The sequence below is a fragment of the Leguminivora glycinivorella genome, chromosome 5 (assembly GCF_023078275.1).
Source record: "Leguminivora glycinivorella isolate SPB_JAAS2020 chromosome 5, LegGlyc_1.1, whole genome shotgun sequence".
Lineage (NCBI taxonomy): Eukaryota > Metazoa > Arthropoda > Insecta > Lepidoptera > Tortricidae > Leguminivora > Leguminivora glycinivorella.
In genome coordinates, this window is record NC_062975.1 from 10592865 (window position 1) to 10620635 (window position 27771).

At 36.0% G+C, this 27771-nt stretch overlaps 1 protein-coding gene across 1 annotated transcript; it reads right to left on the bottom strand.

The window, feature by feature from the left end:
* Positions 1 to 4400: 4400 nt before the first annotated feature.
* Positions 4401 to 27721, bottom strand: LOC125226352 (protein yellow-like). Its single transcript, XM_048130312.1, has 8 exons — positions 27578 to 27721; positions 24619 to 25055; positions 23019 to 23140; positions 21512 to 21738; positions 19390 to 19504; positions 17910 to 17990; positions 5189 to 5299; positions 4401 to 4763 (listed from the first exon to the last, which is right to left on the bottom strand). Exons 2-8 carry the CDS (start codon positions 25046 to 25048, stop codon positions 4623 to 4625), a joined length of 1227 nt encoding a protein of 408 aa, XP_047986269.1. The 5' UTR covers positions 25049 to 25055; positions 27578 to 27721; the 3' UTR covers positions 4401 to 4622.
* Between the last annotated feature and the right edge of the window lie 50 nt (positions 27722 to 27771).

A 27771-nucleotide genomic window follows, 5' to 3' on the forward strand; every position in this document is an offset into this window, starting at 1 on the left:
AATAAGTAATTCTTTTGGTGGATCCTAATTATTTTTTGAATGTGGAAATTGCCATAAATGACTTACGCGTCAATAGTTCGTGGTGATTAATAAGACCATTGTGACTTGACTGTGATAATGTTTTGGAGAGCTAAAAGTCAGCGTTTTTCACTTTTGCGTTTTCTAAGCATGTCGCTAACCCCGCTAAGGTCTACAGCTAACGGAGCCACTAGTAATTGTTTGGTTTGGACGGTTTGGTTGTCACATTTGTCACCTAACTGTAGATAGTAAATGTATAATTTTGACAGATAATTCTACCTATTCACTTACGATTTTACCCTCGTCAACGGATAATCATCAGCACGGGAAGCATGGTCGCGCGATAGACGATAAAATAGCAGGCCGTCCCTGTCGCACTATTCGTAAGTGCGATAGGGACGGCCTGATATTTTATCGTCTATCGCGCGACCATGATTCCCGTGCAGGAAAGTCCAGTTGTGCCTTGTCGAATAACGCTCCAGGACATGACTTAATTAATTATTATTTGTCTTAAATGTTATTTCATCAAAGCCCAAATCTCTGTACATCTCTTCGTTAATGTGATGATCATGGCAATGGTTAAATAACGTACTTAGTTAGTTTGATGAAAATGGGTAATTGTGCACCATTCTCATCAAACTAACTAATCATCAGATATAGAGAGAGATGAAATTCATCATTCAAATTCATCTCCATGAGAGATTAAATAAATTATTGGAAAGAAAGCACCGAAATTTTTATGGTAACGTAATATTGTCTAAATATAGGTCTAGATTCTGGTGTGTGAGTGCGCCTTGATTTGTAACATAGCAAATCCGCACAGGGTGGCTAGCCGAATGGCACAATCGCTCACGAAACGCTCACGAAACGAAGCGCTAGTAGATATCTATCTCTATCGCGCTTGCGTACTGGCGCGACAGAGCCAGCGGCGTATCGCTTTCGTTTGGCGTCGGAGAAATGCCATTCGGCTACGGGGCCAGTACAGTAATTCACTAGTAGTCGGTAAGGTCCGACCGAGATCTCGGTCTCGGTCTCGGCATTCTCGGCCGAAAATCGGGCCGAGATCTCGGTCTCGGTTCTCGGCCAAAATGGGCCGAGATTCTCGGCAAAACCGAGACTGCGGTTTTTAGCTTTCAGTTTGTTACATCGCCCGTTTGGTATCCCGATTTTAGTGATTTTGGTAGGGTCGTTATCGGTATTTTAAGCCAAAAACAAACAAATACCTAGGTATAATTCATAAAATAGTGTAAAATATTTACGACAACTTTGATGTGTGTGGAAACTACCCGTAGAAAACACGATTCGACAACCTGTTTTATGATTTCTTGCAAAAAGTCACAAAAAATCAGGGTATTAAACGTGCGTGTAAAACCTCTGAAATTGCATGCCTCTATAGGCTATGGCGACTGCTTACCACCGGGCGAGCCGTATAGTTGTTTTTGTCACTGACGTAGTCTATTTTGCTACGGTAAATAGGTAAGGAGTGCGGGTAGGTTTGGGTAGTTGCAGAACCAAACACTAAGCAGGACCCAACATACTCTTAGTTTCCTGGTTAATAGGCGAATTTCGAATATGAAAACATTTTTTTGTGAAAATGGCATATTTTTTACTGTTTTACAAATTCTCGGTCTCGGTCTCGGTCTCGGCCGAGAACCAAATTGAATCTCGGTCTCGGTCTCGTTCTCGGCCGAGACAAAAATATCGTTCTCGGTCGGACCTTAGTAGTCGGTGTTACAAAATGAAAAGAAAGAAAAGTCGTTTATTGCAACAAAAAAATATTTATTTTCCCCTCACTAGCTCGGAAACACGTGTTTTGTCTTTCAATACCAGCGGGTAAAAACGCATTTTATCCACTAGTGGGTACAGTAATTTGACCTTGAATAAAGTCAAATTAACTGCATTAAAATTGATAAAAGTAGGTGAATCTAGTAATAAAGATGATTTACCACCTGTGAAACTACTGGAAGCAGTGAAAAACGCATTTTTTGCGTTGTAGTTTCCTCGCTATAATGAGGGGAAAAGTTTTGTGTTACACTCGGGTGCAAATGTATTTTACTTCTCATGTGTTAAAAAACTCGCAAGTTCAGGATTCTATTCTCGAACCACTCGCTTCGCTCGTGGTTCAACTATAGAATCCTTTCACTTGCTCGTTTTTCAATTCCACACTCGACGTTAAAATACAACTTTGCCCCCTTGTATAACAAATAACTATTGTTTTACAAGGGGGCAAAGTAGTTGTTTAACCGCACGTGCCAATATTGATACCCGAGCAAGCGAAAGATTTCAATATTGAACCGCGAGCGTAGCGATAGTGGTTCAAAAAGTGGAATCTTGAGCGTTGCGAGGGTTTCAAGGCACGAAGGTTAAACCAACTTTGCCACCGAGTGAAACACAACATTTTTCACCACACCAACACAAACAAATTATTGACTATTAACCATCAAACTAAATCAAATCCATCAATTTATTCAATATTTATGATTAAAAATCATCATTTACAGGTAAATTCTACCAGCCAGCTTAAGACATCACGTTAAAATTTGTATGAAATTACTTTGCACTCTTGTGGATAAAATGCAATTTTGCTATCTGTTGTCGAATAGCAAAGTAAGCCGTTACCAGTTGGTGTGGTGAAAAAGAATATGACACTTAAATACTTACTAAACAGTACAAAATCAGTTACATAGGGTTGGCTTGTGGCTGCAACAGGAGACCACTGAACATGTGCTCTGGCACTGATGGTGTCACAGCGCTGGACTTCAGTGGAGCCCTGGCTAATTACTATCCTTATTCGTTTATTTCTTATTTACACTTATATATTTAGGCACCTAATGGTGAAAATTGGTTATAAATAGTAAGGCACTGTTGCCATCAGCTGCAGCGCATCTGGGATGTTTGAGGATGCGCGCGTGGATAGAAAATTAGAGTACCTATTGGTGGCTCTACTGTGCTACATTTCCTTTCAGTACTAACCTTTTTTCTATAAATAGTAAATACTTTTTTAAGTTTGTCTGTAGGTTACTAACCTATGTAACTGGCTAGTGAGACAAGGCGTGGATATTATGGCACGCTGACAACTGTCATGTCAATGAAAAAAACCTTTGTGTAACGGTGTAACTCGTCGATAATTACAATTAGATGTGCTCAAGATGTGCTACAGAACACACAACTACAAACTATTTAATTCACTTTAATTATTTACCTATTAGTTCATACTGTCTCCTAATCACTTCGCTCAAGATTTCATACAATAATATTGGAATACCGCTGAAATTTTGAAATCTCTCTGAAGAAGACGAATCTGCTGACGAAGAAGACGAAGCTAAGCACAGTAAGTAACTTATTTATGAATTATCTTGATTAAGCGACGCTAGGTTCAGAGACCCGAGTTTTTCAGAAATCGATTTACACAATGTTCAGTTCACAACCAGAAGGAAGAGTTATACTACATATATTAAGTAAAAAAACTTCACTTACATTTATCATAACTTGACTTTATTTGGACTATACTACTTAATTAAATTATGCTATATCTACGTAAAATATGAGTGTTGTGCTGTCATAAAACAATAACAACTCTTTATTTAACATCACGGGCACCTTTTGCTGAACAAGTAAATGTGTTACATAATTTCATAAAACAAAAGTCTGATGATAAGTACTAATTCATAAATCATAATATTGAAATCAATCTTGGGTACCTATGTAAAGTAGACATCAAAGATTTGTGCCCGTATTTGTTCCGCTTCGTCTTGGAGAATAACTTGAAAGCTTTTCCTTAAAAACGAAGTCTTTTCAACGGCCTCTTTTATTTAACCCATATGTGCCCAACACTTATATTTTTCCCTATTTTTTGAGGTGACAACCTCAGTCTCCTACTTATTTTAATGAGTAGTGGCGTGTTTTCAGCAGTGGGTCGAAAACGACCCTATGGGCATATATTGGTTAAATACTTAATTTCTCAACAATACGAAGAAATGTGCGAAATAAGTAGTACACATATTTTGACGTCAACCTCACATATGTACCTATTAACAAGCGATAGGAAAATCATAAGTTTTTATTTCAATTCAGATGGTATCGAGATCAAAGCTACCTTGATAGCATACAACAGTGCACAAGTAATTTACCTTTGTCCTAAGATAAAGAGCCAATGAAAACTATACCTGTTATGTTGTAAAATATAGGGCTGCCTACTAATAGAGAAGAATGATGTAACTCGATTGAATTCGTGTTATCATCCCGTAAAAGATAAACTACGTATCAAACCCGCTGCAGACTTTAGACAAAAATATAATTACTACGTATTCAAATATAAGAGCAACGGATGTTTGATTAATTTCGACGCCGTTCGAAAGTCTCTGGAAAAAATATAAAAAAGACCAAAAAAACAATCACAGTATGTACCTATAAGGAATAAGTATTTTAGACCCAGTAGTCCAACTTCGAAAAATTTATTATTTTCATTCGAAATTCAAAATCTGAAACACATTAGCCGCTTAGGTCGCGTGTCTTTTGTTTCTACCCAAGATCCTTACATGTTTTGTTCGAAGTTGGATTACACGCTATAAATCGGTGTACACTGGTACAACTGTGAAGTAGGATTATTGGCAGGCGGTGCCAGCGATGGCTTCCGTGGTGTTGATGCTGAATATCCTGAAGTTGACTTCGTTGGGGTCCAGAGACTTGTACAGGAACCGCGGCAGCTTGTCAGTGAGCAGCCAAAGCGTGCCTTCATCATCCACCTGTGATCCAAACACAAATAATTTGAGGATTGTTTTGTTATTGTCGTGGTATAAAAAGGAAGCCACTTTGAACCGGACTTTTTAAGAGTGTGGTCACTGAACAGCAACGAATTTTCTTCTGTGAGTAGGGGTTGTTTTGGTTCAAACATCAAACGCTTTTATTATTATCAAGTGACTCCTTTACAGTCATTTTAGAACATAAAATGGGGTAAGTAACTGAAATAAAGGGGATAATTTCCGACATGCATTGCATAACTTGCTTGCTATCGCAACTTTGTCCATGTTAAATATGGTGTGCCGTCAAACCGTTGTGAACAAAACTCATAGATAATAGGGTCACTGAAAAACTACCTTTAGCATGAAGGTAAGTAGGGCTGTCAAACGATCCAACATCTCATATTATTTTGCTAAAGATGAATTCTTACCTTCAAGTCGTTGGGGAATTCGTAAAGAATAGGGTCGCTGAAGAGCAGAGGGTTGGTCTCCGGCGTGTAGGGCTTGTTCACGTTCCAACAGCCTACGCCGTCTCTGTTCACCTGATAACAGATTGTCTCTTTTGAAATATTGTTATCATTATCAATTGAATACGTTAATTATTTAACGATATTCGCTAAGTGCAAGACTACCGGCCTAGTCATGCTACGTGACGATCAAAACCTCAGAAACGCAGTCTGGCTCTGTCACGCCACCACAGACCGATAGAGACAGCTAGCTATGAAGCGCTTACGAAGGGTACTTAGTGCTTACCACGGGTAGTGCCTTCGCTTTAGTCGACTTTTATGATTTATCTTAATTTCGTACTGACGCTCACCGTGAGAGTAATGATGCTCCCACATAGGCTGTTATAAATGTTTTATAACACTGTGTGACACGGACTGCCACACCTGCACCCAAATATCGCATTGCCAGTGTCGTATAACGTAACAGTTAGAAGTTTGCTAGGTTTACGTAGAAACGTAAATGCACATGATTATATGTGTACCTGCACACTTACTTTACTTAGTAACCACGAAAATTATAATAAAACAAAAATAAAACTGTGCACGACGACCGTAACTAAAATCACTATTTGCATAAAACTGCACCATTTACATCTTTCAATGTCATTGTCAATGGCATCGCGGGAAAAACTGCGACTGTGAATTTATCGGATAGAACTTGCATTCGTAAGTACCTAATCATAAGTAGGTAATTAGATTTATTTTTGCAAACGGAGTAAAAATACTTTGCAACCGACTCTAGTGAAGTGAGGGGGTAGAGCAGGGAGAATTTTCAGAATCTGTCAAATTACCCCATTACACACACAAACACCCTTCACTCACACTACCTCAATTTACTGTGAAAGGTCAGTGACCCTTAATTTTTTTACGGGCGTTATTTTGAGTTTGTAGTTAACTACTGACCTCCTTTGAAAAATTAAAACTGTAAAAAGGTTCGCTTATAAGCAGACAGAGATAAAATCCGTGTAATCTAGCTTTCCTCCTCTGTTCATGTCTCATGTGAATTTAATTTACTTAAGTACCTAAATATGTAGATAACGTTCCTTACTCAGTTGATTGTTTACCTAGGTGTATTTCAAATTACTTTGCACTTCATTTTGCGTTACTTTTCTACATTTAGATAAAAAATCGTCAGCCTGCCTATCTCTGCAAAACATTAATCAAAGACGCGTGTGAAGGCCGATACCTCCAGGCAGACAATTATGGTCGCGTGATAAATGATAAAACATCAGGCTGTCCCTATCGCACTATTTGTAAGTGCGATAGGGACGGCACGATGTTTTATCATTTATCGCGCGACCATGATTGCCCTGCAGGTCTTCAGAGGCCTGTACGGAAGCATGGTCGCGCGATAGACGATAAAATATCAGGCCGTCCCTATCGCACTTACAAATAGTGCGATAGGGACAGCCTGATGTTTTATCATTTATCACGCGACCATAATTGCCTGCCTGTGCTGCGCATTACGTATATACGGGTTGTATTAAAGACTATCAGATATTTTCTTTATTCTTTTTGGTCGTTAGGTTTTTTATCATTTATTTTAATACAAAAATAAAGCATGTGTATAAAATTAAACCTAATGAATAGAGTACAGAGCTAGTAGCAGTCAAGTCAGAGACACAAAGAAACACAAGGAATATCGACCCATATCTTATCCAATACCGATACCGCCATCGCCATCTGCATCAGACTCTTGATCTTACCCAATTTCCGAGTCTCTTCTCTTAATTTCAGTTCCTTGAGTTGAAAATGTTGAAACTCATACTTAGTATTAAATAAAACACAAATACATATAAAAATCACAATATAATTTTAAATTATGGCTTAGGCCCTGTACCAGTTGCAGTCGCCACGTCTGTAAAGCCCCTTGTAGTTTCTTTTAAATGGCTAAATACCTAGATGTCATGTCATAAACATCTGTGATGTAATTGAAAATTAAAAAACATCGCTCGAAGATAAGGTTCAAATTAGCATGGCAAAAAATACAGTGCAGTCAAAATACCATCAAAATACGAAAAAGCATATGTCAATGTCAATATCACTTCCGTATGCCGTATTTCAGGCCATAAGGGCTGTTTTCTCAAATATAAAAAAATCTCAAAAGCAGAATTTTAATAAGACTTTTTAGGAAAATTATTTTGAACTTGATATGTAGAACAATTTTTAAAAGTTGTACAAAAAAAATCTGAACTAAGTTTGTAACTATATGAAAAGCATTTTTATCTTAGATTGCATATTTTAGTATCGTAACGAATTTTCTTTCAAATAAAAAGATAATTATTAGAATAGGTTGACGGTGTCTACCGTAAACTGGGGTTACATTGACCGATTTGGGAATTTAAATTTCTCTAGTTTCTACATTTAATGGGTATTTTTACCCATTAAATGTAGGAGTAAGAGAACTATAAATTCCAAAATTGGTCAACGTAACGTAATTAAGAAAGAAAAAAAATGGGACCATCAACTTTTTAAGTCTTTTCCTGCTAAAAATATAAAAAGGTAACAAAATAAGTGATATCAGGATTATTGTTTTCTGTCACGATGCCTGCACGTATCAAATGTTTCTTTTTAACCCAGTGGTTGACTGGTAGAGAAGGCCTTAAGGCATTATGTCCACCATTTGTACTTAGTGTTTTATGTGCAATAAAGAATAAATAAATAAATAAAATAATGTACGCAGAAAAAAAAAAGATGTGATCAAACTTAAACTGACATTGGGGTTACTTTGATACACTATATTTTTTTTAATGATAATCGAATGTAATTCCTTACAAAAGTATTTTATCTCAAGAAAAGATAAAAAAAATGGTTCGCAGAGTCAAATATTACAACTCTTTAACGCTATTTTGAGGTTACTTTGATCAAGAATAAAAATTACCATCTTCAAAAAACCAACTTTATTTGCAATTGTTTCAATATTTATCATAAGAAGAGATCCAATTATCAGCCTCAACTCAACAAGTACCGTGACATAATCAGACAATAATCAACTATGTGTCATTATGGTCAATGTTACCCTATGCAAGTGATCAAAGACACCCCACAGAGTAAATCATTAGTAGTAAATACCTAGTTTGACTTTATGATACAAAATTCAATACAATGGTATAGATAAACACATTTCTGGCAAGCTAATATTCACTGTGAACCTTTTACTTTAATACCCACTTCGTTAGTTTAGACGTTTATTTAAACATGAAAAATAGCAACAAACTATGCTTTTATTTTGACACGTTATCCGCACTGCCCACGACCATACTTACTTATTCACCGCGTCAGAGCACCATCTAACTATAGAGGTTGGTTAAGCGTTATGATATGTGTAGATTTCATTACCGACTACTCATAACATATTAAATCCTTATTTTTTTGGTCAAATAAATATAATATGCTCGTGACAGGTCATATTTTGTTCGCAATCCGAAAGAGTCAACCCTATCACTTTTCCCTATTCACCCCCTTCCCGACCCTATTCACCCCAACGTTAGGGTGAGCGAAAATTACTAAATAAAACGTCATATTTTTAAAGACAAACCAAAGTTCACACTGTCGGAAGATTTTTTGTGTAAAAAATTATCATGGCACATATAAAAAAACTGCTATCGACGTTCAAAAGTCGGTTTTGGCCATATTCACAATAAATTACGTTAGTTTATACCCGTTCCGACCCCATGAACCCAAAATCTTCAGAAAACGATGTACTATGTAGCCCAATTTTAATTGGTATTTTGGAGGTAACTAGTAAAAATAATTTAGTTTTACAATTGTGCGAAAATAGATTCTCATTTGGCCGGTTTTTTTAACCTGGCCTGGTGGCCTAGTGGTAATAACGTTAGCTGCGTAAGCTGAAGGCCCGGGTTCGATTTCCGGCTCAGCCACCGTGGGCCTTGTCGTTTTTTTCTTTCGTGTATGATATCTATTTAAATATATGTATGTATGTATGTGGACACTTTATTGTACATAAGACAAGTTAGGACATAAAAATACAGTATAGTTATGACGTACAAAGGCGATCTTATCCCTATAAGGGATCTCATCCAACCTTTGAGCGAATTGAAAATTTATTATTTATATGAACTTGAAAAAGAACAAATCAAAAATTATTCAATAAAATAAACTTTTTAACAAAAAAAAACCGCCTTCAAAAATAAGCGCGTTACAAAACACGGAGAAACTAAAAAGCAAAAAATAATAAACCTTTGAATTCAGATTTCTTATCGTATTGCAATAATCTAAACATCCAAATTATAAACAAATCAATTATTTTTGTAGTCGGTACCAGACCTGTTCGTCGCCTTGCTATTGCCTGTTTGCCCCACCCAACCATACACAGGCTGGTACCGACTCCAAAAATAATTGATTTGTTTATAATTTGGATGTTTAGATTATTGCAATACGATAAGAAATCTGAATTCAAAGGTTTATTATTTTTTGCTTTTTAGTTTCTACGTGTTTTGTAACGCGCTTATTTTTGAAGGCAGTTTTATTTTTTTTTGGTAAAAAGTTTATTTATTTGTTGATTTTTAGTGGTTCCTATTGATATTATATGTATCAGTCCGAATATATGCACACTGGTGAAAGAATTATCCTTTAACTCCTAACCATTGAGGAGTTGACCTTCCATTATCAGCTCAGCCACATAAAATTATTACCATCAGGCGTAAATACTGGTGTACCTTTGAAAAATACACTAAAAACATTACATGTGCCTATAACATTTGAAGATTTCCCTCGATTTCTCCAGGATCCCATCATCAGACCCCGACTTGGTGCCAATGGGACCATCTAGGGGTTATACCCGTACGATCAAAAAAAAAAAATTTGAAAATCGGTCCACAATCTCGGAGATATCGAGTAACATACATACAAAAAAAAAACATTCAGTCGAATTGAGAACCTCCTCCTTTTTTGAAGTCGGTTAAAAATAATTTTATTTCTTCCCTAGTTGTAACATAGTTTCATACTTATGATTTTTATTTTAAAGTAATCCGTTTATATTATAGCAACCATGGGTGATTTTTGCGGACTTAAGTAGAAACGTAGAGGTTGACAGAAGTGTGATTAATATTTCTAAGTGTTAATTTCTTGTATTTAGTCTAACTACGAAGCAATACATTGACGTATAAATTGCGTCCATATACAGAGAGGTCATTCATAAAAATATCACTTTAGGTAACAAGTTATATATCTTTTATACAATGTGACAAGCATTGACCATACATCCCAATTCACCCCTCATCCGACCCTAATCCCCCCTTCGTAAACCTATTCACCCCTTTGCGACCCGATTCCCCCCATTCCTGATCCCATTCACCCCTCAGGCCGCGGATATTTATTCATCCCGTAAAAATTCTCCCAACACAGTTGCATCGCTTTCTTCATGAAAACCATTATAAAAATGAAAATATGTCTTATGATTTTCTGTTATACATAAACTTTAGAAGTGTATACACATTCAAAAGGATAATGAACGATTAAAATAAGTAAAAATGTGTGATACTATACAGCACGACCACGGATGATTTTATTAATTCTGATGCGGTACAAATTCACGAAAAAAAATGTACTTTTTTGTACTGACGTTTAAAAAAAATGTACCCTTATGATTTTGGAGTTTCGACATAGGGCCCGGGGTCGTGCTAGGTAGGTACTCCCTGGCACGACCACACTATATTTAATGAGATTTTAAATTTCTGTTGCAGTACAAATTCACGAAAAAAAATGTACTTTTTTGTACTTACCTTTTAAAAAAAAATACCCTCATGGTTTCGGAGTTTTGACATGGGGTGTGGTCGTGCTAGATAGGTAGTACCACCTAGCACGACTCCTGGCACGACCACACTATATTTATGTTTAATTTGATGGTCAAATAAATACTAAACAAGTGTTTTGAAATTGTACTATGTAAATAACTTCAAAAACTTAGTGCGGTCGTGCCAGGGAGTACCTATCTAGCACGACCACAACCCGTGTCGAAACTCCGAAACCATGAGGGTACTTTTTATAAAAAGGTAAGTACAGAAAAGTACATTTTTTTTCGTGAATTTGTACCACAACAGAAATTTAAAAAATCATTAAATATAGTGTGGTCGTGCCAGGAAGTACCACCTATCTAGCACGATCACACCCCATGTCAAAACTCCAAAACCATGAGGGTATTTTTTTTTAAAAGGTAAGTACAAAAAAGTACATTTTTTTTCCTGAATTTGTACTGCAACAGAAATTTAAAATCTCATTAAATATAGTGTGGTCGTGCCAGGGAGTACCTACCTAGCACGACCACGGGCCCTATGTCGAAACTCCAAAATCATAAGGGTACATTTTTTTTAAACGTCAGTACAAAAAAGTACATTTTTTTCGTGATTTTGTACCGCATCAGAATTAATAAAATCATCCGTGGTCGTGCTGTATAGTATCACACGTAAAAATCCAATAAATTTGAACGTCAACTTTGACAGACATGAAACTGTAAATATATTATTTTCCTACTTTGATTGCGGAAAATAGAAGGAATATGTAACATTATATCGATGACCGTAGGCTCAAAGGGCGTAAGGGACAAAATGGCGAAAATGAGTTATGAATGCAGTTATACTCAGATTTTTTTTCTCTATCGAATGGTATATTCAACGTCTCAATACCTTTGAAAAAATGTCCGATACGCCCTAAAAAATATCGTCATTTCTACCAAGTTTAAAAGAGCATTTTGTCGTATCCACCAAGCTAAAAAAAATTTTTGGGGCGTTTTGGCGTAACTCCCTAATCTCATGTACGTTACAGGGCGGATCATTTTTCTAATTTAAGAAATCTTTTAACGATGGGTGCGAATAGGTGCTCTATAGGGTGCAAATGACGTAAAAAATATAAAAATTAATAATAATGGGAAGTGCCTCCACAAATCTATCGTTGTATGTTTTGCTATGTACCCTCGTCGATATTTATAGTAACGCTACAGGAATTAAACTGCCGCTGAACATAGTGAAACATTAAGAAAAAGAGTAAACAATTAAATACATCATGACCATTATGAGTTATGACCAATATAGTACTAAATAAGTAAGTTCCAAAACACTTTTTTAAATGTAATAAAAAACTTTAAATTGCTTTGTGGAGGCACTTACCAATAACTGATACTTTTTCATTATTTTTTAAGAACGGCCTCCACAAGAGGCATCTAAATCGCACCGATCGTTTACGAAAACCTCGAAAAAAGTATTTTTCACCACACCAACTGTTAAAGACTTTCTTTGCTATTTGAAAACAGATAGCAAAATTGCATTTTATCCACAAGGGGGCAAAGTAATTTCATGCAAATATTAACTCGATGTCTTAATCTGGCTGCTAGATTTTACCTATAAATGATGATTTTGAATGATAAATATTGAATAAATTGATGGATTTGATTTATTTTCATGTTTTATAGTTAGTATTTTGTTCGTGTTGGTGTGGTGAAAAATTTTGTGTTTTACTAGGTGGCAAAGTTTGTTTAACCTTCGTGCCTTGATACCCTCGCAACGCTCAAGATTCCACTTTTTGAACCACTCGCTACGCTCGCGGTTCAATATTGGAATCTTTCGCTAGCTCAGGTATCAATAGTGGCACGTGCGGTTAAACAACTACTTTGCCCCCTTGTAAAACAAATAACTATTTATTCATTGGTGGATCCGCCTACGGAACTCAGTGCTATATACGACAATTTTAACGTACAATGTAATTTAATTGCGAAGTTTTCATTTGATTAATTCCAAAATAAACAACTTATGATTCCCTCTTAATTACATAATAATAAAAAAAATACGCAGTAAAATAGCAATTTGCATGAGATTTGTCGCAGATTTTACAAAATTATTGTTAAGAATAGTGTACCACTTACGCCAAATTGTTCTCATAAAACAAGTATTTGTGTCCGATACGCCTAAATATTCATGAACTGAATATAGCTGTTTTTGGCGTAACGTACAAATTTTTTCAAAAACTCAAATTTTTTTGGCGTAACGTACATCTATCTCTGTTATTAATCCACTTAGCGCAATACTTATTATTTAGTAAAAAAGAACTTAAAGATACATGAAAAAATCAAAAACAAGCACCAAAATTTATAAAGAAATAAAAGAGTTATGATTTTTTTTCTCAAAAAGAAATAGTTTTTTGGCTCTCCTGAAAAATCGTATTTTGTCCCTTACGCCCTTTGAGCCTACGGTCATCGATATACATTAGAAATATAATAACATTATATATTAGAAATATAATAACATTATATACCCCCGGAACCCTTTTCACCCCAAAAGACGGTATTTATTAAATTGTCATTATGTAAAATGTCGGAAACTACGGAACCCTACACTGACGCGCTCTTGATCGGTTTTTCTTCTTAATGCTATTTAAGAGATAATAAAAAATTACACCTCCCAATTTATAATAAGTTTTTTTTTGCAAAAATTTCATTTTTGGCACAAGCTATTATCGCCAACTTTACCTTTCATTCAACAATCATCTATTGCTCTCCGAGACATGTCTAAAAAACCCTGACTCAATGGGGATACGACGTTTCATAACAGAGTTCCTATGATCACCTTTCTGCTCCATCATCAGATTAGCTCCATGATACCATAATATTGCATTGTCACTTGATTTACATATGTGTGCAAAATTTCAGCTCAATCGGAAACCGGAAAGTGGGTCAAATTTAGCTTCTACGTTTTGACTCAAACTAACATACCTACTAACAAGGCACGTTGAATAAAAACTTGTATAAAGGCTTCTGATACTAGATTTGCATTGCAATATAGTCATACTAGTTATGAAAAAAAAAGTTGCACTTTTAGATGGAAGCGAGCCGCTTTGCATGGTGATAGTAGACGTCTTAGTAAACGATATTTTCCGAGGATATCGAAATTTCATTCCTTAGGAAGCCGAGCGTAGCGAGGTGTTTTATGAAAATGAAAAAAATTCTATCTTTTTTATTGTATCGTCCGATTTTGACAAAACGTATCTCAAATGAAAGGTATAGCTTTATGTAATTAAAAAAAAATTATAAAAAAGTAAGAAAAAAAATAAAAAAAGTAAATTTACGTCTCGCACTGAATAACTTCAAATAATGACAGACGAAATGTACAATGTCGATATATGAGTTTTTTAAATCAAAAACAGATAAATTCGTAGTTGAAAACTAAAAACCGCATCGAAATCGGATTAGCATTTTTTAAGATACAAGTTGCCAAAGTTGGGAAAATTTGCTTTATATGGCCACTTTGAAATTCCTTTGCCAGAAAGTCAGAAATAATATATTTTTCTTACACAGAAAAGTACATAGTGACAGCAGAACTCAAAATAAAATAAAAAATTCCGAGGATATCATAATTTCATCCCTTAGGACGACGAGCGTAGCGAGGTCTGTTACGAAAACCGAAAAAAAAATCTAGTTTTTTTGTACGTCGTCCGATTTTGACAAAACATATTTCAATTGAAAGGTATTGCTTTATGTAACTTAAAAAAAATATTGAAAAAAAAATTGGAAAAAAAATGTAAGATTTTTTTTAAAAAAACTTCAATTTTCGTATCACACTGAATAACTGCAAAAAACGGTAGACACGATGTATAATCTCGATATATGAATTTTTTAAATTAAAGACAAATAGATTCATGATTATAAACTAAAAACCGAATTGAAATCGGATCAGTAGTTTTTAAGATACGAGTTGTCAAAGTTGGCTTAGTTTGTTTATATGGTCGCTTATAAATTCCTTAGCTAGAAAGTCAGAAACATTATATTTTTCTTACAGTTATAAGTATGCATTGGTAATAGACATTTCGATTCGGTTTTTAGTTTATAATCATGAATCTATTTGTCTTTAATTTAAAAAATTCATATATCGATATTATACATCATGTCTACCGTTTTTTACAGTTATTCAGTGTGATACGAAAATTTAAGTTTTTTTTTTAACTTTTACATTTTTTTCCCAATTTTTTTCAATATTTTTTTTAAGTTACATGAGTCAATACCTTTCAACTGAAATATGTTTTGTCAAAAGCGGACGACGCACAAAAAAATTAGATTTTTTTTTCGGTTTTCGTAACAGACCTCGCTACGCTCGTCGTCCTAATGGATGAAATTATGATATCCTCGGAATTTTTTACATTATTTTGAGTTCTACTATCACTATGTACTTTTCTGTGTAAGAAATATATATTATTTCTGACTTTCTGGCAAAGGAATTTCAAAGTGGCTATATAAAGCAAATTTTCCCAACTTTGGCAACTTGTATCTTAAGAAATGCTAATCCGATTTCGATGTGGTCTTTAGTTTTCAACTATGAATTTATCTGTCTTTGATTTAAAAAAACTCATATATCGACATTGTACAAAATTTGTCTGTCATTATTTGAAGTTATTCAGTGCGAGACGTAAATTTACTTTTTTTAATTTTTTTCTTACTTTTTTTAAAATAATTTTTGTTTCATTTTTTTTTAATTATATAAAGCAATATCTTTCATTTGAGATACGTTTTGTCAAAATCGGACGATACAATAAAAAGATAGAATTTTTTTATTTTCATAAAACACCTCACTACGCTCGGTTTCCTAAGGGATGAAATTTCGATATCCTCGGAAAAAATCGTTTACTATGATGTCTACTATCACCATGCAAAGCGGCTTGCTTCCATCCAAAAGTGCAGCTTTTGGCCAAAAATTCTCCATAACAAGTATGACTAATAAGTTTACTTGTCATAATTTAAAAACAGATGAGACAGACATATCCAATGACAATAAGTCTACACCGTTTTCATGAACTGTCAAATCACCTCATACAACTTACGGCTGTAAGGCAACTAAGTAGGGTTTGTTATTGCAAATTAATTACATATTAATGATTTCTAGCCCGTAAGATATATATTTGCTTTAACAATGGATAGATATTTATGCGGATGAGAGTGTAATTTAGGTTTTTATAAGGAATCAAATCAAAAAATTTTAAGCGACCCGATCAGATATTTATCCGGATAAGGACCCTCTCACATCTACCGTCTTGCGATCGTAGCGTCGGGCCAACTGTATGACTAAGCCGGGCTGACGCGGCGGCTTTTTCCATACAGTTGGCCCGACGCTACGCTCGCGAGACGCTAGAAAGAGAGACGATGTTTTTGACGGTCACGGAGCATCACCAATTTTTGCCGGGAACATGTCGTCATATACTTATGGCCCCCTATAGAAAATCAGATATTTTTGCACGGCCGTTCATAGTCATTTTATGCTGGTCACCAGCTGGTATTCCATGAATATCTAGTTGAGTGGAGAAGTGCCATTCAAAACAAGCGCTTTCTAAACAACGATGTATTTAGGTACTTTATAATTATTATTGTTTTCAACTTACGGTTACGTGTTCGCGGTATGCACAGAGTAAATCTTTAATGAAATTGAGACATTGTTTTATATATACAATTAAATTTGAACCAGAAGCACTATACCTATACCCGCTCGCATTCCCTTTTTTTCTATTCTAAGTAAGAATCGATTAATAAGTATCTAAATATGTATGGATAAATTAAATTGTAATTGTTTACATACAACCTGTGAAGTTTGGTTGACAAAATTTGACGTAGGTGCTGTCATATATATTTTTAAAATGACGTACTGTTAATACCAGCGTAATGAAAATGTATTCCAATGAGTAAAAGAAAACATGAAACTTTTTTCAATTTAACCGAACTAGAATGAAATAATTAATACTCATTCGGTTGTGTTCGTTATTTTCTTTAATAATGTGATATATTTTTATTTATTTTTTATGCACAAGCCATGCACCTTTAAACTTTAAATGAGATTGGATCTCACCTGACATATTTGATTTACCCTATTTATTTTGAGCACAGTTTTACACTGGTATGGTTTTTCGTGTACGTACACTATTTTCTGTCAAAATATTTGTCAAATTTAATTGTCAACACGGAGCGACCGGCGACACGTCTGCCTCCGATGAGCCGCTCACGGCGTCTAATCGAAAGGAGAATTCTGACAGCAATGGCGAATGTATGGAAATTTTACGATAGTTTAAATTTAAGGTAAAATTTCTGTGTTGCCTTTGAGAGGAAAAATATAAAAAACCTCAAAACTTCTAGTCCATTTATCTGGCTTTTAGAATCACTTAATGTTTATATATATTGACATCCGGGGAAAACCCTCATCATCATTCCCTTGCCCTTTTTCCATTATTTGGGGTCGGCGCAGATCATTTTCCTCCATTCCTCTCTATCAGCCTTTCACTCTCATATAATTGTTCACACATTCCATCCATCTTTTCTTAGGGCTTCCACTACCATTGTATCCATCCACTTTCATATTTACCACTCGTTTTATAACATTGCTTTCATCCCTCCGCATTACATGCCCATACCATGCTAATCTACTTCCTCTCACCTTCTCTGTCACTGGCGCTACTCTCAGACTTCCTCTTATATACTCATTCCGAATCCTATCCAGTCTTGTCACACCACACATCCATCGCAACATTCTCATTTCATTCACATGCAGTCTTCTCTCATCATTCGTCTTGGTGGCCCAGCACTCTGATTATAAATTGATTTATAAATTTTCCTGATTTATAAATCTGGAGAAGACCCTAAAAGGTCTATTTAATTACGTACCTGTGTGTAGAAGAGAACACTAGTCTTGGGGTCGTAGAAGCTGGCCGAAGACTGAGTGCGTTCTCCGCGGTCACCAAGCAGCTGAAACAAATAGTAGATTTTTTTAAATAAGCATAATATTAAAATGTGATAGTGAAAAGCTAGAAAGACATTATTTTGCGATTAGACTTATATTGGCCGGGATATAGATCGTGATTACATTTTTGATTTTTGTCGAGCACTCGATATCCGTTTTCCGTGATCATGAATATCATGATGCATGCAACTGCGTCGAAATATCGAGAGCTCGACAAAAAATCAAAACGGTGACAATAACCGTCAATCATTCAAAACTCTCATATTTTGCGATTGTACGCGTTTTGTTATTATGGTTGTCGGTTCGTAATTAGGCCAGCCTGAGCTGAGCAACAGGAGGCTCAAGCATTGAACATAACTGCTAATGGCTCAATTGGAACTATGCTTATAGCAGAAATTCAATATCTCCGTGTGAAGATCTATTCCATAACTTTTTTCGCATCGGGCCGTAAGTGCGTTTTCACTTTATGCGGTCAGATATCGGATGTAGGACCGATATTCCATATATTTAAGCCGCCATCTTTGATTTTTGCCTTTGAAATCCTTTCTACATCCGACATCCGATCGGATAATGTGAAAACGCACTAAGGATGCTTGGACAGCTTGGTAAGTGAAGTGCATTGCCATTTGTACGATATCTACCTATACATAACTAAACTATATGCCCGTTATGGTTAAAGGCCGCACAGACAAGTTTTTTGCGAAGCAGACCGGAAGCACAAATTCACCTTTCAAATAATTAACCACGTTCCCTTCATGAACCACAGTAAAACGAAGGTATATTTGTAACCTTCATGTTGCGTTTTATTTTAATAAAATTCATAAGGAAGAGTCAAGATGCAATATTTTTCAAAATAGTTTTTGTTTTTATTATTATTAAGTAGTTCATATTTGTTGTTGCTTATAAATATTTTTGAGCATTAAAAAGTCTCAACCGAGCGATTTTCACTTTTATTGGATAAAGGCAACTCTTATTTTATTCATAATTATACGAGTTGTAACAAAAAGAACTGACATCACTTTGGTATGGTTTTCTGATAAGGAAAAACTATAGAAACAAAAGAGTACATGAAAAAAATATGGCCTTCCTTCTTATGGAGTCGCGATTGAAACGGTTGACTGAGACGACCGATTCATAATCTTTTATTCTAATATGCACACGATTCAGTATTTGCAACAAATTTATTTTATGTACTACGTCTAGGAGTACACTACAATAATGTAATAATTTTTCTACCCAACAACCTTTACAATACATTCCAAAATAAACTAAGATAAAAAACGATCAGAAGTTTTAGCATTGAAAAATAGAATGGCTTATAATTCTGTTCGAGGATCAACGGGTCTTGAATAGGCAAAGTACATGTTGCAATCTGTGAGCTTTACTAGCATTTAGTATTCAAACCTTGAAATCGTGGAATGCCTCGTGCTTATCGATGTGTGTGTAGTTACGCAGCAGCTCCGTTGACACGCAGAACTCCTTCGTGCTCGAGAATGCGTGGAAAAACATTGTCCGATACCTGTAGAAGAATAAAATGGTACACCTTTATGTAGGTAATATACGAAGTGTCACAAAAGTTGTAAGAACTCGATGGCACATTCTAGCCCATAATATCGTGTTCAGAAAGAGTGGAGTCAGCCAACTCTTTATACAAAGGCCAAAAAATAATCGCAATAAAAAAAAATTACTTCTATCTCCTGATACACGATACCGAATAAGCCCCTAGATCCTTAGTATTTTTGTCATACGAGTAATTATTGTTAATACACACGTTATAAAAATATCAACACAAAACAGTTGAACAACTCTGATTGTAGGAACTCATTTCATGAAATGTTGTAGCATCAGATAGAAGCTGATATTTTATTCTCAAGTCACGCTACATAAAGTCTTGTAATATATATCACATATTCTCGAAAGATATAATTGGAATAAATTAGCAATTAATCTTCACATCGTTGCAAAATTGGCCATACATACATACCTACAACTTACTATCTTATCGCATCAAAACAGCAATAATCGTTGACCTCCAATTTTGAATGTACCGTTGGTTTAATTTGCGGTCAATGTCGGCCATTGAGACCTGTTTTGAATAAATCTTCTACTTTTCTAGAGAAGATATAATTTACTAAAATATTATTATACAAATACACGCTGAGGTTACTTAAATCTGGAAGAACTCATCGCGTGTCATTTTTACATAGAGGTGTTACATTACTGCTATTTTAATACCTTATCCATCCATGACAGAAGGACCTCCACTTCAAGTAAAATAAGGTTGTTTCCATTTTATATCTCAACAGCAATTCTGATAAAAACGGTTTTTTTTTTCGGTGGAAAAGTCATACATGCCAAATATCTCCTAACTCGCCTACACCAATACCTTAAAAATTACAATAGCTTTGACAAGTGTTTTACATCTTGATACCCTCATACCTCGTACCCTCATAAAATTGGTTTGACTGGAACCTTTTCTAAAAATATTCCAATTTATGAAGTTGTCCTTTTTCCTGCTAAGTGTAAAACGTGATTCCGGAGAAACAGCTTTGCGTCTTGAATAAAATTAGTTTTTTGTTTGTTAAACACAAGCGTTAAGGAAAACCGACATCTTGACGTAGGTACCTTGCTGTTGGGTCATTTAAGTAATCGATTGGCACCTACGCCTACGCATTTCCTTAATTACAGTATAGGTATAACAATAGGTAGTTTCTTATAGCTATGCGTTTTGTGTAATCATTTGATCGACCACGTACAGTCAGCTGCAGAGAAAAGTAGACCCCCTGCATACAAATTTGTATGCAAGAGGGTCTACTTTTCTCTGCAGCTGACTGTACCTACTCATGGATTTTAAGAAAATAAAAGATTAAATTAAACTATTAATAATAAGTAGTGAATGGAATTGTAACTGAGCAAACATGTGCAGTAAAAAGCAAGGTCTAATACTACGTGACAGATCTTCGATAGCTTATATTGTTTAGTTAGACACAAAGGACGTCTCAAAGCCACTTTTGAAGATACGGCGTTTAGAGACATCAGATTTTCTGATAGAACTTTTAATGTTTAAATAAAATTATAGGACAAGGTACTTTAAAGGTTGATCTTGCTATTGGGTGAATACGTACTTAAGAATGGAACCTTGATACCAGGGTGGCTAGCCGAATGGCACAACCGCTCACGAAACGCTCACGAAACGAAGCGCTAGTAGATATCTATCTCTATCACGCTTGCGTATTGGCGCGACAGAGCCAGCGGCGTATCGCTTTCGTTTGGCGTCGGAGAAATGCCATTCGGCTACTTGGCCAGATGAGTCTTACTACAATCAGCAATGCTCGGCCGTCAAAATAAACATACCCTCAGACAACGCCAACGCCAAAGCCAGCGCGAATACTCCATCGGTCCACTGGAAGGAACATGATACCACCGACCTTGTACTAGTCAGCCAGGGGCTCGAAGTAGTAGTAAAGAAAGAGAGGTGTGTTCCTCCTTTAGAATAGTAGGTACAATTAAAATGAACTTAACTTACCCTTGTTCCCTCGGCTCAGACAGAGCAAGCGCGAATACTCCATCGGTCCACTGGAACTCGATGCCTCCGACTTTGTACTGGCCAGCCAGGGGTTCGAAGTGGAAGTAGTGGTGGGCAATTCGCCAGGAGTCGTTCTGCTTGAGACTGTAGACTACAACTCCGTATGCGCCCAGGTCCGGAATGTACGCGAAAGCGTTGTCGCATGTGTCTTTGTCTACGTCCACTACCTGGAAATTATTGTTATAATTATATAATATATCTACCGGTCTTACGTACTAAGATTAATAGGTGAAATCCAATGTCTTCACTTTTTCACCATTCATAAAATTATTATCATTACATGTCGTTCATATGTGACCTCCTGTAGAATATTAAGTCTCAGCCAGTATTCTTATGTGTAAGTACGACATTATTAAAATTAGCGTGACTGTCAGTACTGTCAATACTTACATGGACATTGACACGACAGTTATTTCAATAAACAATAAAATATTTCCCCGATTTTTTTGAGGATTTTGATTTCTAGATCACTACCTACTTTAAATCGCCATAACGCCATTTAGGTGTAGGTAACTGAAGTTCTGATAATTGAAAAGATAAACGAGTACTGGACTCCAAAGAAGTAGGTAACCAATATAGCCGTATGATGTCAATATATTTTTACACGTCACGTACCGTTGGTTATATTTAAAATGTGCTCGTTAAAAACATGGAAATGCTTTCGCGAACAAATAAAATTGAAACCGGCATGCTACGACGTTGCTCCGATTCACATGAATGCCACAGATTTAACGTTAAAAATAATACTGATACAGAAGTTCTGTGTTTTGACCTCATTGAGAAAACAATATATTTAACTTCAGTACTTTAATTTTTAACCGCCTTGAACTCCTCAAATCTGCGGCACACTTTTGACTTTGGTATTTTTAAAGAACAGCATTTACGTTTTTTACTACGTCGGCGGCAAACAATCATACGATCCGCCTGATCAAAAGCGGTCACCGTAACCTATCGACGCCTGCAACTCAAGAAGTGTCACATGCGCGTTGCCAACCCATTAGAAACTTGTACACTCCGTTTTGCTGTGATAAGTATACAGCAAAAAGGAGTGTACAAGTTCCAAGGAGGGTTTGGGGTTGTAGACGACTCAAAGGACAATAGACGGAACAAATTTAGTTCCGTAGGTCCTTCCATCACCAGCACACCGTACCCTCGTTGAGCTCTGGCAGCTTTACTCACCGGCAGGAACACAACATTTGCGGTAAGTTAATTTTGCATTTTCTGGTAAATTATCCCCAATGCAGAATTGCTATATGTATATTATGCAAAGGTACGTCTATAAAAACCAAACGTAGAGGTAATTTTAGTGGATTGCATCAGAAATCTCGAGAAATTCTTGTAAAACTTCGTGGGCTACGCTATAAAACTCTTTGTAGGTAAGTACAATAACTATTATATTAGGAATTTATTCTCAAAAGTGTTGACCAACTTAGTAGGTGACACTTACGATGTTGGCGAAGAACGAATCCTCCTTCATATCGGAAACTTTGAAGAAATACCGATGAAGAAGCTGGTCAGTGTTCAAATCGAACACCACTAGAGACGGGCCCGCAATCTGGTTACCGGCACCTGCAAATTGTAAAAGCATTTAGTAGAGCCAAAGGTTAGTCGTCTGTCATTAAATTGTAATTTTGGTAATAAGTGGCAGCTGTTTAGATGAGTGCCATATCAAACAAATACTTGTAAGTGTCAGTGCGTTTTCATATTATTCGATCCGATATAGGATCTTGGAAGGATTTCAATGGAAACAAATTCAAGATGGCGCCTGTAATGTATGGGATGTCGGTCCGACATCCGATATCGGATCGGATTATGTGAAAACGCACTAAGGCTAAAATGGTCTTAAGCAAAGTAGTAGTAGTAGTAGTAAACACTTTATTGTACAGAACAAATTACATGCACAGAGAATAATTATAACGGTTATGTACAAAGGCGAGCTTATCCCTTTAAGGGATCTCTTCCAGCTAAAGTCGTAGTAGCAAATGACAAATTTAGATATATTTTTTAAATATTGGATCGCAGTTATGATTGGTTGATTGCCTTCCCACCAGCGGTAAGTTACCTATACCAAGGGCGGCTCACTCCGTGATTCTATCGCCGCGCTACAAGTACATTCTGGCGGCCGCGAGTTCGCGGCCTACTACGCGCGTTCTCACGGAATGCACGTTCGCACTTTCTATTGTTACTTTAAAGTTTTTTTAAGGTTCATATGCGATGTCCGCGTGTCGATGGCTAATAATACTTAGTTAAATAGACATCATGAATAAAATAAATACCATAGACATTCTTACACAGATCACTACTAATTAAGTCCCACGAAAAGTTCAATAAGGCTTGTAATGTTGGAACTTGAACAAAAATATAAATACAGTATATATACCTAGAAAGTACCCAAGACTTGAATATAATAGTATAACATTTTATATGAGTATTAATTCAATCAGCAACCCTATCGCCGGACGCCGCGCACGTGCGGCTCGTTTCTTTGTAAGAATTTTGTAGGTATTTAAAAAGGCGGCATTTCGTAAACATCAAAGCAGTGAGCCTTCTGTACTTGTACCATTATATATTCTGTGCCTATACATAAAATCTACTTTAAAAAATCTCCCTCTCGCATGCGAGATTTATCGACGAATAAACGTTTCCCCGAATGCAATGTAATGCGGAGGCTTGGTAAAGTCAATGAAACTGAGACTTAATTACTGCTTATACTGTCTCATATTGATTAATATTCCTAATTATTACATCCATGACTCCTTTTAGACTAATTAGAGTAATTATTACTATAAGTAACAACAACGGCTTAATAATTAGGTATTAAGGTAAAACGACTCTTAATAGTACCAACAGAGAATAAAAAGCAAGGATGATAACGGAAAACATTTTCTTTTATAACGTTTGTAGTTCAATGATTCACATAAATGACCATGAAATAGGTAATCAAGAATCAATCAATACTATAAGTAAGTAGGTACTTATGACACTATTAATGTTTGCGTTATTGTTTACAACGGGGCCTATTAAAAAATTACGTAAATATGACTCACCAAAAATGTCAGCAAGTCCCGAATCCATAACCCACAGTCTGTCACAGGGGTCCACATACACGCGGAACACGGAGATAATGGAACTGTTGGATGGGAGCTCCTTCGCATCGTCTGGGACCAAGTTGTCCTTCAGTGAAGGATATGGCTTTAGTATTTGGTCTTGAGCTCCATCTACATCCACATAATTCAGCGAGGAAGCTACTCCGTTCTTCCATCTTGGAACAGTGATAAAAAGCTTATTTTTCCATCTTGCTAAACCAAGAATTAAATTATGTTCTTGTACAAATTGTCCAGATTTTATGGCATTTTCTCTGTCAGCAGGCGTGTCCCAGGCATAGTCTACTTGCTTCCAAGCGAAGCGAAGTTGCGGGGATGCTGCTTTACATATCGCGAGCACCGCAGCGGCTATTATAAAACTAATTGCCCGCATATTTCCTCTGTAACAAATCAGATGCAATCGAGTTAAATAGTACTCGCAATTATAATACTTGTGGTTTATGTAAAGTAGCCAGCATAGGTATGAGTGGGTATCCTAACCGGTTTTGCTACAAAGGCTGCCAATTGACATCCAGGTTAACTAACCACTATTATCTGAGGTGTCAAATAGCAACCTTGTGTTTTGTTTATAGCGCGGTACCCATCAATACCATCCAGCTTCGCGATGTTGTAACTTGGTAATGACGGCATTGTGTAGCACCACGCCAACTCCATAATAAAGATGGCTGGCTCACGTTTTTGCGGATGGCTTGTGATCTTATTATTGGGAAACGACAAGTTGGGTGGTTTTACAACAGCTAGTCTTCCTTATCGTGGCAGATCAGTCTAGTTATGTATTCGGATAGCTTGGGAACTGTGACGCGTTGCACAACCCCCCGTTGTTGACGGCTCGAGAACTTCTGGGGCACGCGTGATGGTGATTGATATTACTTCATTATTCACTTTATGCCTAACTATTACTAAACCATCGATTGGAGCCTTTATTTAATACTAGTTTTTGCCGGCGACTTCGCTCGCGTTAGAGAGAATGTCACTCCCCGTCCCTTCAAGTTCAACAATTCATCGCTCCGTTTTGCTGTGAAAGACGGACAAACAAACAGACACAAACACTTTTCCATTTATAATATTAGTATGGATAATTACTAGAAAAAATTACAATCATGTCCCTGCTTTGCCTAAAGGTAGATTCTGTTTTAAGCCATTAAGACCGCCTTTTCTAGAAGCACTGTAGAAGTAAGGTTTTATTTTATAGAAATAAGGTTTTTAGCCGGGGACTGCAATTATGGATAATTGGAACATTGGCATTAATTCTTATTTCGTTATTACTCATTTTTGATACACACTTTTAACACTTTAACCAAAGGAACGAAGCAAAATACGGACGATAACAAAATCAATATTAATCAGCAAAATTTACGGCAAGTGCATACCTAATGAGAATGTAATGGCTTATTAGTACATGTGCACATTAAACTCGTTAATTTAATAGGCATTTTTAAATGACTCATTTATTTCATAAACATTCAAAGTTACTACCTAATTTACCCATTTGATAATTAAAAGCTGTTTTGTCCTAGTATTTAAATTAAGTAGTAGTGCTTAGGTACTAAAGTACTTACTTATGTTTGTACCCAAAACCGTACACTTACGTAGTGTGTTTTCCCACTAAACTGTGACATAGCGGTGTTTCCTACGCGCAAAATGAATGCTTATTAAATGGCCTTTCAAGGAAGAAGCGAGTTGAGTAACGACTATTTCCCGACACTACCATACCTACCAAATTTGTGTGATTATCTACACCAAAATATGACAATTTTTGGCTGGGGTTTTTAGAGCCATGTCCACTTAGCGATATTAAATTTGTGCAAGTTTCATTGTCAGTTGATCATGTCACTGGAGATTAATTTAATATGCCTTAATGTCATAATAGTCATTAATCATTATATTACACGATTAAAAATCACGATTAGAGCCGAAAGCTCACACATCTATTCCAGTAGACTTCCAGTCCTGTGATCTAATCCGTCACTGGATTGTCTGGAATGGAACTCTGGATTGATGTGAAATTCAGGCTATATCACATCAATGTTTTCGTAATTTAAACGTAAACAAGTATACAATGTATTTCATAAAACAGCAAAATTTACAGAGTAAATAGGTAACAAATCTCATTTCATTCCTAAATCATGACAACACCATACAAAACAATGATTCAGCTACACTGGGCACACACTGAAACGCATTAATGCGTTTTGTTCCGGTCATAATAACTGCACCAAAGAATTACACACTGTTATATACCAGAGTACCTTCATCATTGGATATCCGCATCATCACTATCATTGATCATATATATGACTCCGATTTTATTCGCACCTTATCTTAAACTAACATATTAGTAGTCATTATTCAAACCCTTAATAATCATATAGTTAGGAACTTTTAAGTAGGTAAGTACAAAAGGGAAGAATCTCTACCAGTTAACCTTTAAAAGTGATATATCAGTGACAAAATATAAATAGCCCTTGTGATTATAAATGTGCCGCTTAACTTCAAAACTGGGTAAATCCATACTGCTAGAACTTTGATTAACTTTCAGATCATATTATATTTTTTACACATTCAACCTTAAAGCAGAACGGATTTACCCTGGTTTGAAATTAAGCGACACAAATGCTAATCGAAAGAACCTTAACTTGAAGCGTAGACTCTTTAGTAACAGAATACAACAAATAATACAGACATACATACATACTCACATTAGTATTCCCAGACGAGGTAGGCAGAGTACTTCAAGCTGCTCAAGCTTTCGTACCACTGCACTAGGCTTAAGAAAATGGAATGTGATGGGTTGGCAAGTCGCCAGCCTATCGCCCACACCATAATATGTGATAACTAATATTATTACCTAATCTTGATGGATATTTTATATTACTGTTTATGTTATTGTCATTAAACTTACATGTGAGTGCAGTAAGGTTGCGAGCGGGGTCAGGCCGACCGGTTCAGCGCGCCGCGAGCACAGACTAAACAGTTCGAGGTCTCGCCAACCTTTATATATTGGCTGTAACTTCACCGTTCAATACGCTGCATGGCTATATTTGAGGTGTTTAATTTTGACAAAGTCTGTCAGTGAAATAACTTGATTAGGAGGAT